Source organism: Podarcis muralis, chromosome 16 (genome assembly GCF_964188315.1).
Source record: "Podarcis muralis chromosome 16, rPodMur119.hap1.1, whole genome shotgun sequence".
NCBI lineage: Eukaryota > Metazoa > Chordata > Lepidosauria > Squamata > Lacertidae > Podarcis > Podarcis muralis.
Genome location: NC_135670.1, coordinates 39,604,766 through 39,620,901, shown reverse-complemented (window position 1 = coordinate 39,620,901; position 16,136 = coordinate 39,604,766). Strand labels below are relative to the sequence as shown.

Sequence of the window (16,136 nt, the reverse complement as noted above, 5' to 3'; positions counted from 1 at the left end):
CAATGCTTACACAGAATTTAGGCGCCATCCAGTCTTCATTGAGCTTTTCTTATTATTTATTTACAAAGCTGTCATAAAACAAAAGAGTGGTCCACCCCAATCGGCCTGCAGGATGTTTAAAGTGGATTTGTTGCACTAGGGGCAACAGAATGCTTCTTAATTGGTTTTAATTGCAAACCTAAAGTCCCAATATGTCGGTGTGATTGAATCCCTCCCACAAAGTATTGACAGTTTGGAGACACCCATAGTGCAGGGCATTGTTTCTCAAACTTGGGTCCCCAGCTGTTGTTGGACTACAACTCCCATCACCCCTGACCCCGGGTCCTGCTAGCTAGGGATGAAACATCCAATCACTGGTTGTGGGGCCCTTGCTGCCCCTGCACATGGCACTCCCCCCTCACTCTCCCTTGCCTGACAATCTCAGGATTCACCCCACTGCATGTGGAGCTCTTCGTGGGCTATAAAGTGCTGTAGAAATGCCAAGAGTTGTCTCCAACTAAGTTCTACTCAGAGCAGACCTAGTATAATTAATGGACCCAAGTTACTCATGTTCATTCATTTCAATGGGTTTACTGAGTAGGAACAACATGGGCTGCAACCCTAAATATTTTGCTTGGATTACAGAAGGTGGAGACAAACACAGGCTTGCTAAATTAAAAAGAAAACTATTCAAAACAAGTGTTAAATAAATGCCAACTGTTTCTTTGAAGAACAGCGGTGGCCCCGCACTCACCCTATTCATGGGGCCATAGCCGAGCTTTTGTACAAATCTTTTTTTGGCGTATTGCTTCCCCATTTTGTCAAGGTACCTCCGCCTTGCTAGCTGTGGGGCAGCCGACTTCCCTTTGTGGCAAAGGCCCTCCAAAGGGCTGCGATTCCTGCACCCGGGTTCCGTGCGTAGCCTTGGCTGTCCCTGTGGGAGAGTCAAAGAGAGTGCAGTGAGGGGAGAGTTGAAGTCTGGGAGGAGCACAGAGAATTACCAAGGGAAATATGCACAAGCCGTTGAAGAGCCAGAGGCCTCCAAGCCTCACCCTTTGATGCTGACGTGTCTCCCATCTGCTTCATGCCATCCTTTGAAGGTGCAGATAAAAACCATGTTTCACATCTTAAATCATGAAAGCCAGAAAGTGGGGGGGTGGCGGCATGGATGCAATTTAGTCTCCTGGTTCTCAAAAGTATGAGGTAGGCTTTCCAGGGAGAAGCGTGAGGAGCTATTCCTATATAACACACAGGCATTTCAGGACAGTAAACCCCATGGCTTTGCATCTCCCCTCCCAGCAGAACATGGTGAGGCTTGGCTGGGAGAATTTTCCATGCCCATTCCTTCCATTGTCTGTCCGGACATTGGTGTCGCATCAAAGCATTGGGGTGTGTGTGTGTGTTTCACATAGACCTCCCTCTTGGCTCTTTCCAGGGTCGAAGCCCTGGCACTGTGAGGGCCCACTCAGAGGCCCTAGGCTGCCCCCTCAAAAAAGTCCTTGGTTGAACAGGTCATTTTCAGTCCCTCAGTATCCCTCTCACCTCTGGCGTAACTCCAAACAGTCCCCATCTGCATTACTAGCAGTTTGAGCAAGTGAAAGCAGACTTTAGAGTCACACAAGTCCCTTCGTACGAGTTTTCACAGGGACAGTGGATGCTGCTCCTTTTTTATTGGGCTTTTGCTTTTCTCGAGGGACCTGCCTCCGTAGACATAAAGTGCTGTGAAGGTCTTGGCAATCCTCATCTCTCCATTGGTCTCAGATATTAGTTGTGCTTGGAAGGACCTTAAGGGCATTTGTTTGTTGGCTTCTGGGCCTCTCAGTAAAGTTGTTTTTACATAACTAAAGGCAAACAGATAATTTGTTCACTCATTCCTTTTGGGGACGGCCATAGCTCAGTAGTAAAGCACCTGTTTTGCATGCAGAAGGTCCCAGATTCAATCCCTGGCATCTCCAGGTAGGTCTGGGAGGGACCCTGGCCTGAAACTCTCTGGGCCAGGTAGGCTGGGGTGGGCCAAATGCAGCTCCTCGGGCTTCTCTCTGGCCCTGCATCCTCTCCCCAAGCCGGTCCCCTTCTCCCAAGGCCATGCCTCACGCTGCCCTGCTCTTCACCCTCCTTGCAATCTTCTTGCCTGGCTGGAGTGTGTTCTTCTGTGGCAATGCCTTTTGCTTGCCTGGAGAGAGGATGGAGAGGCTCGACAGCTGGAATGTAGCCTACTGCACAAAGGGAAAAGTCACGTCCATTGCTCTGCCCATGTCTGCCATTGGCATATGCCCCCCACCCCGGTGATGACAAGGGAATGTGACCATCGAGTCGAAAAAGGTCCCCACACACCCCAATGTAGGCAAGAGTGAGCTAGATGGCACAATGTTCTGACCTGGAAAAAAGCAACTTCGTTTATTTATTTTTAACTCAATGGTTTATAGTCCCTGCTTAAGTGCAAACACCCATCAGGGTGGGCTAGCAGTAACAGCAGAGACAAATAAATCCAGAATGAAACAAATAAAGGCAACAGATTTAAAAGCAGAGCAGCAGATAGAATCAGCTTTGGGTAACGTTTAATCAGGCTTGTTCTTAAACAGTTGTGTACTGTGTATGTAGGAGGAGTACATTCCTGACAGGAGAACCATGTTCAGCCCAGCCATGCTGTCTTGTGGTCCTTGCCTGTGTGGTGGGCAGAGGCCTGATGAAGCAGCCCTTGCAGAGGGAACAGGAAGCTGCTGACCTCCAGGTGCTGTTGGACTCGCAGCTCCTAGCGCCCCTGATTTGGCCATGCTGGCTGGCAGGGCGCTGGAGCCCAACAGCTGGGTCCCATGTCCTCTGCCCCCCCCCCCAGTGCTTGGAAGGAACAGGTTCAGTTTAATTGCGTTCACTGAATTAGTTCAAAAACATCCAAGCTGCACCCGAGAGTAGTTTTCATTATCGCCTGGCAAACTGAATGTGAATTAAGTTTGGTTTGGGGTAGAACTTTGAACAGTTTCTCATTTGTCTTCATTCTCTTAAATGTGCTTTTTGGTCTTTAGCGTCTTTGGGCCTTTAAGGCTAAGAATCGTAATTGTTGGAGAAAATAAATTAAACTTCCACTCTGTGTGTGTGCTTTGATGTACTCTGAGCCTTCTTAAGTACATGTATACTTCAGCACAGTAGCTTTTAACATTCTGAATGCTGGGGGGGGGGGAGAGAGAATAATTTGCATGAACTTGAACTGAACTGTGAACTGAACAAGTTAGTTTTGCAACTAGTTTGGGTTTGTTTGTCTTTTTGTAAACTGCTTTGAGAGCCCCTTTGGCTTAAATAGGGACAAGGTATAAATGACTCAAATAAATAAATAAAGTTTCTGATGAGGGTACATCAGAGATTGGTTGCCACCATAAGATAAGACCCTTTCCTACCCGCTCTTCCTCCGCAAGGTGTCCTTCAGATTGTAGCATACGAGAGTTGCCTATTGTTGTTATTCTCCCCGCCCCCACTGAGCTTTTCGTAACTCAAAACTCTTCAGACCATCCCACAAAGGTTTTACAAGATTGGTTAGATTGAGAGAGAATAATTAGCTGCAGTTCGTATGTACTTGTGTGAAACTTGATTTCTTTGAATTGTGATTGATAGCTGCATATATGCTCAGGTCCCACTGCAAAGCACTGCGTTTCAAGCGATGCAGGATAGCAATACGAACGGCTCTCTCTTTGCTGCTACAGTGGCCCTTCTGCGCCTGGAAGTTGTTGCTTGATTTTGCAGAGATCACTTGACCAGTGTGTGTGTGTGTGTGTGTGTGTGTGTGTTTGTGAATGAGCCTGATTGGCCGCACAAGGTCACTCAATGAGCATCATGGCTGAATGAGGATTTGCATATGGTTGTTCTGCGGCCAAACCCAGTGTTTTGTCTACTTGGAGTTCCTTTCTGACTGCTGATTGGCTGTCCCTTTGTTTTCTCTTGCAGAGAAACCAGTGCATTTCACCTCCCTCCCGGAGGGGCCAAAGCTGGTTGGAGAGCCCTCCATCACAACCTGCTGGCCTCCGGTGCTTCCCTACCAAGGTTCAAGGGATCTGATCCGAACCTCTCCACACACTGAGCCTCACGTGTTTCAGTATAATCCTCCAGGTGAGAGAGGTTCAATCAGGTTTGCGTTGCGTTGTTGTTAAATTTGTATACTATCATGTACTGGCTGGATGCAGAGGAATGGTGGGAGGCAGCAGCTAGAGAACCCCCAAGGAAGGAAGGCTCAGAGCCTGGGGATTAGTGGGCAGTGAGTGGTCCCAGGGAGAAGAGGGAGAAGACTGTGGCAGGGGGTGGGGGTGGGAGAGAGGTGTCAGAAGCTTAGGGAGCTGGGAGGGTCTGTGTCAGAGAATAGCCAAGAATCAGAGGCAGAAGCTGAAACACGACTGTGGGATGAGGGAGTCAGGCTGGTGAAGATGCACGGGTTTCTTCCCCTCCTGCTGCAAGAGAGAGGCATGAAGCAGGAGGAGCAAAGGCAGACATGCAGGCCCAGTCTCAGATTGCTTAGGAAAACCCTGGAGATGAGGAAACTTAGGCAGCTGTGGGAAGGCAGGGACCTTCAGTCTCCACAAGTGCTTCATAGGGGCAAGACCTGCCAGAGAAGAATTGCTGTGCTCATTAGGCCTGACAGCTCTGAGCGCATCCTGATTTCTTCTAACAGAGAGTTAACTTCACTTACTCTGAGTGATTTATTGCTGGCTCGCTCCTGACATATACTGCCCTTCATCCATAGATCTCAGGGCAGTTCACACCATAAAAACACAAGATAAAAAAGACATAATAAGAACAAGAATAAAAACCAGTAACCTCCTCAGACAGAACATTTTAAAGGCTGACTGACCGAACCCAAAGGGTGCTCATCAATGGTTCCTCTTCATCCTGGAGAAGAGTGACTAGTGGGGTGCCACAGGGTTCTGTCTTGAGCCCGGTCTTATTCAACATCTTTATCAACGACTTGGATGATGGACTCAAGGGCATCCTGATCAAATTTGCAGATGACACCAAACTGGGAGGGGTGGCTAACACCCCAGAGGACAGGATCACACTTCAAAACGACCTTGACAGATTAGAGAACTGGGCCAAAACAAACAAGATGAACTTTAACAGGGAGAAATGTAAAGTATTGCACTTGGGCAAAAAAACTGAGAGGCACAAATACAAGATGGGTGACACCTGGCTTGAGAGCAGTACATGTGAAAAGGATCTAGGAGTCTTGGTTGACCACAAACTTGACATGAGCCAACAGTGTGACGCGGCAGCTAAAAAAGCCAATGCAATTCTGGGCTGCATCAATAGGAGTACAGTGGTGCCTCGCAAGACGAAATTAATTCGTTCCGCAAGTCTCTTCTTCTTGCGAGTTTTTCGTCTTGCGATGCACGGTTTCCCATAGGAATGCATTGAAAATCAATTAATGCGTTCCTAGGGAAACCGCCTTCAGACCTCTTCTGAAGGCTGGGGGGGGCGAAAGTCTTTGCCCCCCCGCCTGCATTCAAAAGCCCTCCAGGACGCGCTGCGTTTCTCCGCTCTCCCGGGAAGGCAGGCAGGGGGGAGCAAAGACCTCTTCTGAAGGCCGGCGGGGGGCGAAAGTCTTTGCTCCCCCCCTGCCTTCAAAAGCTGTCCGCCCAGGCTGCCGCTGCTTGCGGAGAGTTGCCGGCATGCGGAAGCCTGGGCGCGCCGAGATCAGCGCGCCCAGGCTTCGCGGACCTCTCCGCAAAAAGCGGCAGCGCTGCCGCTGCTTGCGGAGAGATGCCGGCATGCTGAAGCCTGGGCGCGCCGAGATCAGCGCGCCCAGGCTTCGCGGACCTCTCCGCAAAAAGCGGCAGCGCTGCCGCTGCTTGTGGAGAGATGCCGGCATGCTGAAGCCTGGGCGCGCCGAGATCAGCGCGCCCAGGCTTCGCGGACCTCTCCGCAAAAAGCGGCAGCGCTGCCGCTGCTTGCGGAGAGATGCCGGCATCCTGAAGCCTGGGCGCGCCGAGATCAGCGCGCCCAGGCTTCGCGGCCCCGCCCCCGGCATCGGGACATGGTCCCGATGGCGGGCGGCGGGGGGAGGCGTTCCCGCCCGTCCACCGGCATCGGGGCATGGTCCTGATGGCGGGCGGCGGGGGGAGGCGTTCCCGCCCGTCCACCGGCATCGGGGCATGGTCCTGATGGCGGGCGGCGGGGGGAGGCGTTCCCGCCCCACCGCCCGGCATCGGGGCATGGTCTGGGGCTTTTAAATTGCCCCGGAACAGCGGAGAAGTCCCCCGCTGTCCCGGGGCTTTTTAAAATGCTGGCGGGCGACAGCGGAGGCTTCGCTCCCGCCCGCCAGCATTTTAAGATCGCCCCGACAGCGGAGAAGTCCCCCGCTGTCCCGGGGCTTTTTAAAATGCTGGCGGGCGACAGCGGAGGCTTCGCTCCCGCATGCCAGCATTTTAAGATCGACCGGGACAGCGGAGAAGTCCCCCGCTGTCCCGGGGCTTTTTAAAATGCTGGCGGGCGACAGCGGAGGCGCTTCCCCGCTGTCCCGGAAATTTCCCTATGGGCTTTCGTCTTGCGAAGCAAGCCCATAGGGAACTTCGTCTTGCGAAGCGCCTCCAAAACGGAAAACCCTTTCGTCTAGCGGGTTTTCCGTCTTGCGAGGCGTTCGTCTTGCGGGGTACCACTGTATAGCATCTAGATCAAGGGAAGTAATAGTGCCACTGTATTCTGCTCTGGTCAGACCTCACCTGGAGTACTGTGTCCAGTTCTGGGCACCACAGTTCAAGAAGGACACTGACAAACTGGAACGTGTCCAGAGGAGGGCAACCAAAATGGTCAAAGGCCTGGAAACGATGCCTTATGAGGAACGGCTAAGGGAGCTGGGCATGTGTAGCCTGGAGAAGAGGAGGTTAAGGGGTGATATGATAGCCATGTTCAAATATATAAAAGGATGTCACATAGAGGAGGGAGAAAGGTTGTTTTCTGCTGCTCCAGAGAAGCGGACACGGAGCAATGGATCCAAACTACAAGAAAGAAGATTCCACCTAAACATTAGGAAGAACTTCCTGACAGTAAGAGCTGTTCGACAGTGGAATTTGCTGCCAAGGAGTGTGGTGGAGTCTCCGTCTTTGGAGGTCTTTAAGCAGAGGCTTGACAACCATATGTCAGGAGTGCTCTGATGGTGTTTCCTGCTTGGCAGGGGGTTGGACTCGATGGCCCTTGTGGTCTCTTCCAACTCTATGATTCTATGATTCTATTCTAAGGGTATTGGGTTATTGCTGTGATCCAAGGATCACAGGACACTTTATAAAAACACAAACATTTATAACATAACAACAAACAAAATAATTACACCCCCCACACACACATGCAGTTTAAAAGTCATGGATTATTTAGTTAGCCAAAGGCCTGGGAGAAGAGGAATGTTTTTTGCCTGACACCTAAAGGTATATAATGAAGGTACCAAGTGGGGAGAGCATTCCACAAGTGGTGAGCCACCACAGAAAAGGCTTGTTCTTGTGTTGTCATCCTCCGGACCTCTTGCAGAGGAGGCACACAAAGAAGAGCCTCAGATGTTGGTTCATATGGGGAGAGGGGTCCTTGAGGCCCTTGCACTCTGAAGTGGGCTTGCTTTGCTGGTGTGAACAACCTGATGCAGGTAGCAGTTGCCACCATGAGCCCCCTTGGAAAGGAGTTTTCATAATCTGTTGCTTATGAGCTTTCCATGAGAGATATTCTGTCCCACCGTTCTTGGAAACTCAGTGCTCGTAGACACGAGGCCCCATGGCGGCAGCACTAGGAACTTGGGAAGCTGCCTTGTACCAGGTCAGACCATTAATCTGTCTAGTACAGTATTGTCTACAATGACTCTCACTGCAGTTGCCCCTTATGGGGATCAAACCTGCAACCGTGGCGTTATCAGCACCACACTCTAACCAGCTGAGCTAGTATCATCACACATACAGACACCCCCCCCCCCCACAACTGGAAGCTTGAGACAACAAGTGAAGCAGTCTTTCTTTAAAAATAAAATTCGAAAGTATAAATGCCTCTTGCTCTTTTCCTTGCTTATTTATTTATTTATTTTTGTATGCAGGTCACTCAATCTCCTTAAACATGCATGAAGGTTCTCGGCCGGGCTTCCAGAGATTGTCCGCCATCTCCAACCCTCCCCCTCTCATCTCTACCAAGCATCCTTCTGTTCTTGAAAGGCCCCTTGGCTCTATTTCCCAGGTAAAGGCTCAGGTGTCAGGGCATGTGGAAGACATTCCTTTTGCTAGGCAGGTCCTTTCATGGCAGCTCTGATCTTTATAGATTCTCCCAGACAAAGAGTATCAGCAGGGGAGGGGTGGTGGTGTAAGAGACTTAGTGTCATCTGTGAAACAGACAGTGAGGAAAGCAACAGGGATGGGAAGGAGGGAGAGACCAAGGGAGGCTAGCATGAATCTGGACAGACATTGTTGCCATGTATTTACATCCTTGGTTGCATTTAGGAATATGGATTAAAAGTAGAAGTGGGGGCGGGGGAGGTTTTCCCCCACATTGTGCTTCCCAGACCAACACTTGTCCATGAGGTTCCTTTAGGAGGTCTGCAGTGTGTCTGTCAATTTGTGACGGAAAACAAGAAGCAGCGCATTCATTAAACATTCTCATTGATCTTTAATTGTGTGTTTTCTACTTCTTTTATTGTTTAGATTGCATTTTATTGTACTGCAGTTTGAATCCTGCAGAATGCAATCACATTTCCCGCTTTTCCCAGGCAGAGGTCTGTGCTATTAATGCTCCATGTCCAGGCGTTTTTATTCTGTTTTGGGTTTTTTGCACCAAGGGTTCCCCACAAAAACCCATTTTTTAAAGCTGAATTGGAACAAACATCAATTTGGGTTTTCCATGTTTGTTTGCTCCAAATGAGCCTTAAAGAGCAAATTTTAATGGGAAAAACTCCAGAGCAAAAAAGGCTCATTGACCTGTAGCTTTGTATTGTGGAGCGTGCCTGCAAAGAGTGGAGGAAAGGTGTGAATAAGCCTTAAATGGTCCACCGAAACCCATTGGGGAAATGCTTGTGCGAAACCCATGTGGGGAAATGCTTGTGCAAACAGTAGTATAAACTAAAGGCTACCTGGACTGTTTCATGTGGTTGGCTTTATCAAGCTTTATCCTTGCCCTCAATCCTTGTCCCATCAGTCCTCCATTGTCTCTGTGCAGAACCTAGCACCCTCTTTCCATGAATGAAATATCAAACTGCAGCAGTAATGACTTATTTCAGAAGGTGTGGCAGCAGAGCCACTTTGGTACTTGCACCTGTTGCTCTTGTTCCCCTGTAACAACACCCTTTGATGTGCTTTTCAGGGGGTGCCTATCCAGCTCCACACTCCATTCAGCTCTGAGCATGCAAAAGTCCCCATTGGCTCCATCGGCATGGGCCTTCCTCTGACCGTGGACCCCAAGAAGCTGGGTAAGACCCCATAATATTCCCCATTCCGTTGGACTGCAGGGGTGGGGCATGCAGCCGTCGGCACCAGAGCCACAGCTGGCAGCTGGAAGAGAGACTTCACAGTCAATGAATATTGAGAAATTACGGCAGGAAGCAGCCTGACAGCTGCCCCCACCCCCAGTCCACCCCTGTTCTGGCACTGTAACAAGGCTGCATGATATGTTAATGTTTTCTAGTGCCTTTCCCCGGAGTGAAGCAGGAGCAGCTCTCTCCGCGGAGCCAGGCTGGCCAACCAGAAAGCTTAGTTGTGCAGACGTCGCAGGAGAACTCCGTCCTTCGGGGTGAGGCAGTGGCACTGTGCCGTCTGAGGTTCTTATTCCCTGGGCGGGGGTGTCACTTGCAGCGTCCCTCTCTGAAGCTGCCATGTGCAGTCTTGAGAGTTGCATCCCAGCATTTTTGATGGCGTTGCACAGGATTCTTGGAAACATGGGAGGCCGCCTTATGCTGAATTAGAACATCATCATCATCATCATCATCATTATTGCTATTATTTGTATACCAGCTTTCATCCAAAGATCCCAGAGTGGTTTACAACATAAAAATACAGAATAAAACCAGCAGCTCTCCAGGATTTCAGGCCAGAGCCTTGCCCTGCCTGCCTGGAGATGCTGGGCGTGAACTGGGGACCTTCTGCATGCAAAGCAGATAGACACTTCCCCACTGAGCTGCAGTCCTTCCCAATGTTTCTTCAGTGTCCCTGAAAACCTTGCTGCTCCAAGGAGCTGTTTGCATGGCTTATACAGCTGGGCGGACGCTGTTTCTGTCTGGCATACTGGACCAACAGTGGCCTTGCCTGCGTGCAACAGAAGAGTTCAAATAGGGAAATGTCCATGGCTAAGTTGTTTCTTCCTAAATGTCACCTCTGACCGTGTCCAGAAGTGCTCTAGAAACTGGCACATGTTAAAAGCAGGGGTGGGGCCAGGGGATCTCAGGCTTGGGGGCCAGTTGCAGCTCTCCAGGCCCCTGTCCTCTCCAGGCCACCCCCCTCACTGCCTCTGCTTCATTCCCCTGAGTGTATTCACATGTCTAGAATGGGCCCTTGAAGTCTTGGTTGCCTGAACAGGAGAGCAGAGAAGGGTGTGTAGAAACCAGAAATTTACACCCATTGCCCTGCCCCTTTTTACTTCTGGCCACGCCCACTGCTGGCATGTGGCCCTCAGGAGGTTGCCCAGGTGCTGATGCGGCCCTTAGGAAAAACTGGGGAAAGTTTCCCCACCCCTGTCTAAAAGCACCCCCCTATCCGCCAGCGCCTTCATTTGCAGTGCCTGGGCTTCCTCCAGGCTGGCGGCATTTTTGACATGGTTGTATCCTGCAGGAACATCCCTGGGCTCGTTGTCGGGAGGCAGCATCACGAAAGGCACGCCAAGCCCACGGCCGCCATCGGAGTCTCCCATCACGTATCGAGGATCCATCACACACGTAGGTCTCTTCTCTGCTTCCAGGGGTCAGTGGAAATTGGGTTGGAACTTCCTCAGGAGGCAAGCTTCCCTGAGAAAGTGCTTGTCCACCTCCCCTCTCCACCAGGGAGACCTGTGTACTTGAGTGCATTTCTCAGTTTGTGCAGAGAGGCTGCGGAGCCCAAGGGGCCCAGGTCAAGGCTGAACAACACATGGGAGATGGAAACCCTGAGGGTCATCTAGTCCAGCCCAATGTGAAAAGGCTTGAGAAGCCTGATAGAACAAAGTGCTTCACTACCAAGGCATCAACCTTGCTGAAGGGCGCAGGGCAGGGAGGTGGATGTGTCAAGAGGGGCACCCCACAATCGTTCTAACTGCAACATTTAACTTGGTGCACTCTTGCCCCATAAGCTTCGGAGCAATGCTTTCTTGGCTGGAAGCTCTGCTTCTCTCGTGCCATCGGAGGGTAAATGCATCTATTTGTGGCCCAAACCAGATGCTTGGATTAGGCATAGGATGAAGTTCCATTCTTCGGAGCGTCTTCATGAAAAGGAACATTAGCAGGTTGTGTCCTAAGTAGGACTGGCTCAAACTACAGTCTTGTTATAAACTGCCCTGTGAACTTCTATTGTTGGGTGGCATGTAAATGACTAAAATAAATAAATCTCTCCCACCTTTCTCCATGTGAAACACCCAAGGCAGTTTACAACTTGATAAAATAATTTATTTCAGTTTTTAATTACATAATTTTTACTAGCAATATTGATATTCTAGGAATTGTTATTCCTTGGAAGTGCATGTGTAAATATATTTTTCCCCATGTTGCAATTATAAACCTCACAGTGACTTACTGAAGTGGACCTGGGTCTTCTTTTTATTATTCCTTATAAAGTTTCATTTATGTTCTGGAGAGGTGCAACTTGAGCAGCACAAATGATAACCAGTTACTTGTACCAGGCTCTGCCCTCCCTCTCTGATTTATTGAAATACTGACATTCTGAATTGGCACAGAAAGAGAACAATGCGTGTAACAGGCCCCCACCTACTCCCGGGTCCACCCCTGCCTTGTTAGCATGAGAAGTAGACTAGGCTCTGTGAGGAAATGCAAAAGGAACAAGGTGGGCAACGAGCCATTCTTTCACGGCTCTCTGGCTTTGGTCTGCCGCTAATGTGGGTAAAGGCTTGGCGGCTCCTAAAACCTCTCTCCCCAAATCAGTGTATCATTTAGTAGGCAAGGGAAACAGAGTGGGCTGCCAAATGGGTTGGGTCTTCTTCCAGGCGTTGTCCCTCGGACACACACACACACACACACACACACACACACACCCCAGAGAGATCCGACTGCCATCCGTCATCTCCGGCAGCAGAATCCCTGCCAAGTGGGTGATCACTTTGGGCTGCTGAGTTATTGCTTTATCTGGAAACCGAGCAGAGAGAATCCGTTTCCCTTAGAGATTTTTCGCTGGCTGGTGTTCAGATCTATAAAGCTGCTTTATAAACACTCTGGATTCCTCTGCCCTCACTTTGGGCTCCTTATCTGGGAAGGATAAATAAGAGCTCAGCTGCCGCTAGAAGGCCTGTCACTGGGAGATCCAGAACTGCACTCGCTCCGCCTCCTCAAACCAGGTGCCCCTCGGCTCTTCTGATGAGCTTGCTAGCAGGGGTGAAGCTGCTGCCCAAAACAAGCGGAGGGCACTGGGTTGCAGAAGACGGCAGAGGCAAATAATAATGGCTGAGGTTGGCTTCCTTTTAGTCTAATGCTGGTTTTAAAAAATACTGAAAACTGCGCATCAGCTCAAAACTATAGCAGTTGAAGTGCTTTAACCCCTTAATCGTTCACACCTAAAAGGTAAAGGACCCCTAACAGTTAAGTCCAGTCGCAGACAACTCTGGGGTTGCGGCGCTCATCTCGCTTTACTGGCTGGGGGAGCTTCCGGGTCATGTGGCCAGCATGACTAAGCCGCTTCTGGTGAAACCAGAGCAGTGCATGGAAACGGCATTTACCTTCCCACCGGAGCAGTACCTATTTATCTACTTGCACTTTGACGTGCTTTCAAACTGCTAGGTTGGCAGGAGCAGGGACCAAGCAACGAGAGCTCACCCCGTCGCGGGGATTTGAACCGCCGACCTTCTGATCGGCAAGTCCTAGGCTCTGTGGTTTAACCCACAGCGCCACCCGCATTAATCATTCACACCTACTGGTTCTTAAATTGCCAATGTCACACCCCAACCATTAAGATTTGCATTCAGTTTTAAATCCTATTGATCATATCTTACTTCCTCAAACTCAATGGGCTGACCAAGGATGGAGGATTTCTGTCCCATGTAGAACAACTCTGCCTTTGCAGGAGTGTGTGTGGGGGGGTACATCTGGGGCTCAGAACTGATCCTTTAATGGATGCTTAGACGTCACTTGCAAGGTGCTGACATTCACGATGCTGGTTTGGGCTAAGCACACTCGCTGGCTCCCTGCCTTGAGGCAGTCTTTAACAGTTCTACTCAGCTTGGGATGCCTGCCAGTCCTCTCTCTGTCTCTTTCTGTCATTCTCCCCCTCTCTTGGTAGCTCCCCCCTCCATTATCTTTCTCTCTGCTACTTCAGCTGCTGGAGGGGGGGGGGGAGTAGCAAATTACTGTGCATCCCAAGTTGGAGTTGAAGGTGGTTGCTAATCTTTTCTGCAGCACTTAATGCTTTGCTACAGCACCTTAATGCAATAGAATTCCTTCACTGAACATTTTCTGTGCTTATTTTGCAGGCACATGTATATTTTGTTGGGTGAAATGAAGCCCCCATTGTGCTTCCAACTTCCCGATACATATATATCACATGTCCATGTAATGAAAGGCTTTGTGTTAGGCACTTAATACACATGGTGATTTATGTACATTTGCACACTGTTTCCTACACAGAAGGACTTTAGATTGGCAGTGCCCTCTTGCGCACAGTGCTGTGTGTGTGCACACCCACCCAACATCCTCCAGGGCTAATCATGGTTTCTTGTTGCTTGGCTGCGACAGCCAATACTACCCATTCATAAGCCGCATGTGCAGAATGCAGATGCTTAAAGGTGAGCTGTGTTCTCCACAGCCATCTGCCACCCCTCTCTTTTCAAATCCCCTCTGAGCACATCTGCTGTAAAGGGGAAGTTCAGCTGAAGGTGTAGAAAGCTGCCACCAAATGTTTTCAGTCAAGCTGGGCTAACAGGCGTGGTACTGAAAACAGCGCCGTTGTGCCTCTTGCGCAGGAACAGCGCACTCCATTTACATTGAACAGGGAAGCTCTCAGAGCAACCTTCAGCGATGTGTTAAGAGCTGGATCACGATATTCTTGATTGCTTCTTTCTGGTTCTGTGTCTTGAGTCCTGGCGGGGCATTGTTCATCTCTTTCCGATCTCCATTCCTTTAGCCTTACCCCCTGGAGCCATCAGTTCTTTGTAAAGTTCTTTGTATGTTCTCCAAGCAACCATCCCAGTAGCTCAGCAATCCGCTCACCTGATATGTCTTCCTGAATCAAGGAGGGGTAGGATTAAAATACGTGGCCTAACTGCTGCCCCCCCCCCAAACAAATGCCACTTATACATAAGATTGCATTCTGGTAGTCTTCACTTACCTAGATTTGATGCCTGAAGAGGGCAAGGTGTGATCTCAAATCTGTGTCTGGGAAGCAAGGGGTGTCTTTGTGGAATGTCCTTCCTTCTGCAACAGCCACAAGTATCTTTAGATAAGATTCAACCCTGTTTTTACATGATTGAGTCTTATGATTTCTGCTTTATTCACTTCTGTATGGTTTTATGAGTTTTTATATTGCTGTGTTACTGGTTTAAGGTTGTGGTTCTGTTTTAATTATATACTGTTTGTATTTTAGACTATGCACTCATTAGAGATATTAAGCGATATAGAAATGCTTTTAAATAAACAAGCAAATATTTTTCTAGAATACATCGGTAGATCATGAGACTTAATCTCATGGGTTTGAGCCCCACACTGGGGGGCAAAAGATTCCTGCATTGCAGGGGGCTGGACTAGATCAGTGTTTCTTAACCCTTTTCCAACCGTGACCCCTTTCTGACCTTGTTTCCTTCCTGTGGCCCCCTGTCCTACCGGTAGAAATGTTTTGTTTGTAAATAGAACATATTTTATTTATAATTTTTATAATGTATGCAAAATACAATTACATCAAAATTGATTTCTCAGTCAATGTGACCCTTGTGCTTGCTGACAAGAAAAAAGGCTTCTTTATATCTGGTTATATTGCTGTGAGGACAAGATCACCTCCTTTCACAGTAATACTTGCACAAAGAAACAGCCTCTCCCCCCCCCCACTAACCCTGCTGCACCCACACACCTTGCCCGTGACAAAGGAGATGCAGGCAGCATGGAGTGCGAAATGAGAGGGAGAAGGAAGAGGAAGGGACGTTGCTGCAAAGTGCGCGTGGCGCTCCATCCACTGGGATGCACGGTCACTTTCTCTTCACTCTACTCTGTTTTCTATTTTCTTCACTTCTCTGTTTTCTGTTTTCTTTTCTGTTTTCTTTTCTCAGTTACTTCTGTGTTTTCTTCACTTCTCACTTCCCACTGTGGCCCCCTAGTCTCGTGCCGTTGCCCCCCATTTATGTGTTTTTCACCTGTGCCCCCCTTGGGCCAGCTCTGCAATTCTATGGTTCTGTGTGGTCCTTTTATTCCTTTCCCCAAATCAATAATTGCTAGGGAAGGTGGGCCTCAGGAGAACTTCCTCTAAGCACAACTCCTCTACTCCTGTGCAAATTGTGGCTGGCAGTGGGTAGGATTAGAACTCAGTGGTAGAGCACATTCTTTGCATATCCCATGGCCCAGATTTTACTCTCAGCAACTCAGACAAAAGGCTCTCAGGCACCCAGACTGGGAAGGTGGCTGCAGCTGATGAGATTTGTAGTTCAAAGTATCTGGATGGCACCAGGTTGAGAACGACTGGAGGAGATAGCCTCCAGTCTTATCTGACTTATCACACAGCAGATTCCTCTTTTAAGAGGCATTTGCTTCTACATATTCAAAGGTGTGTCCCAACTATGACTAATGGAAGCTGATTTTTGAAATGCACAAAGGCATAAATCCCCACTGGTCCCTTTCTACAATACAGAAGTTCAGGGTCAGTGCAGGGAGAAGGAAGAAATCAAAGAAACCTGGAGAGGTGTGGGTGTGCGTGGGTGTTGGCATCCATTTCAGCTTCACATACAGAAAGTCTACCGTACCAGGTCTCAGGCTTGCACCATCTTCTTGAATTGTGGTGCCTGTCATTTCCATCTTCCTCTCACCTTATCTCTTCCCAGCAACCTAAGAT

At 49.3% G+C, this 16,136-nt stretch overlaps 1 protein-coding gene across 18 annotated transcripts in view; it reads left to right on the top strand.

Moving 5' to 3' along the window:
- Positions 1 to 16,136, top strand: part of NCOR2 (nuclear receptor corepressor 2) — a 355,660-nt gene that overhangs the window by 296,375 nt on the left and 43,149 nt on the right. For all 18 annotated transcript variants that reach the window (XM_028709377.2, XM_028709372.2, XM_028709364.2 and 15 more), the window contains 5 exons: positions 3,916 to 4,077; positions 8,027 to 8,163; positions 9,280 to 9,385; positions 9,601 to 9,705; positions 10,740 to 10,843. In XM_028709377.2, coding sequence (XP_028565210.2) covers positions 3,916 to 4,077; positions 8,027 to 8,163; positions 9,280 to 9,385; positions 9,601 to 9,705; positions 10,740 to 10,843 — 614 coding nt within the window. The remainder of the gene's footprint in view (positions 1 to 3,915; positions 4,078 to 8,026; positions 8,164 to 9,279; positions 9,386 to 9,600; positions 9,706 to 10,739; positions 10,844 to 16,136) is intronic.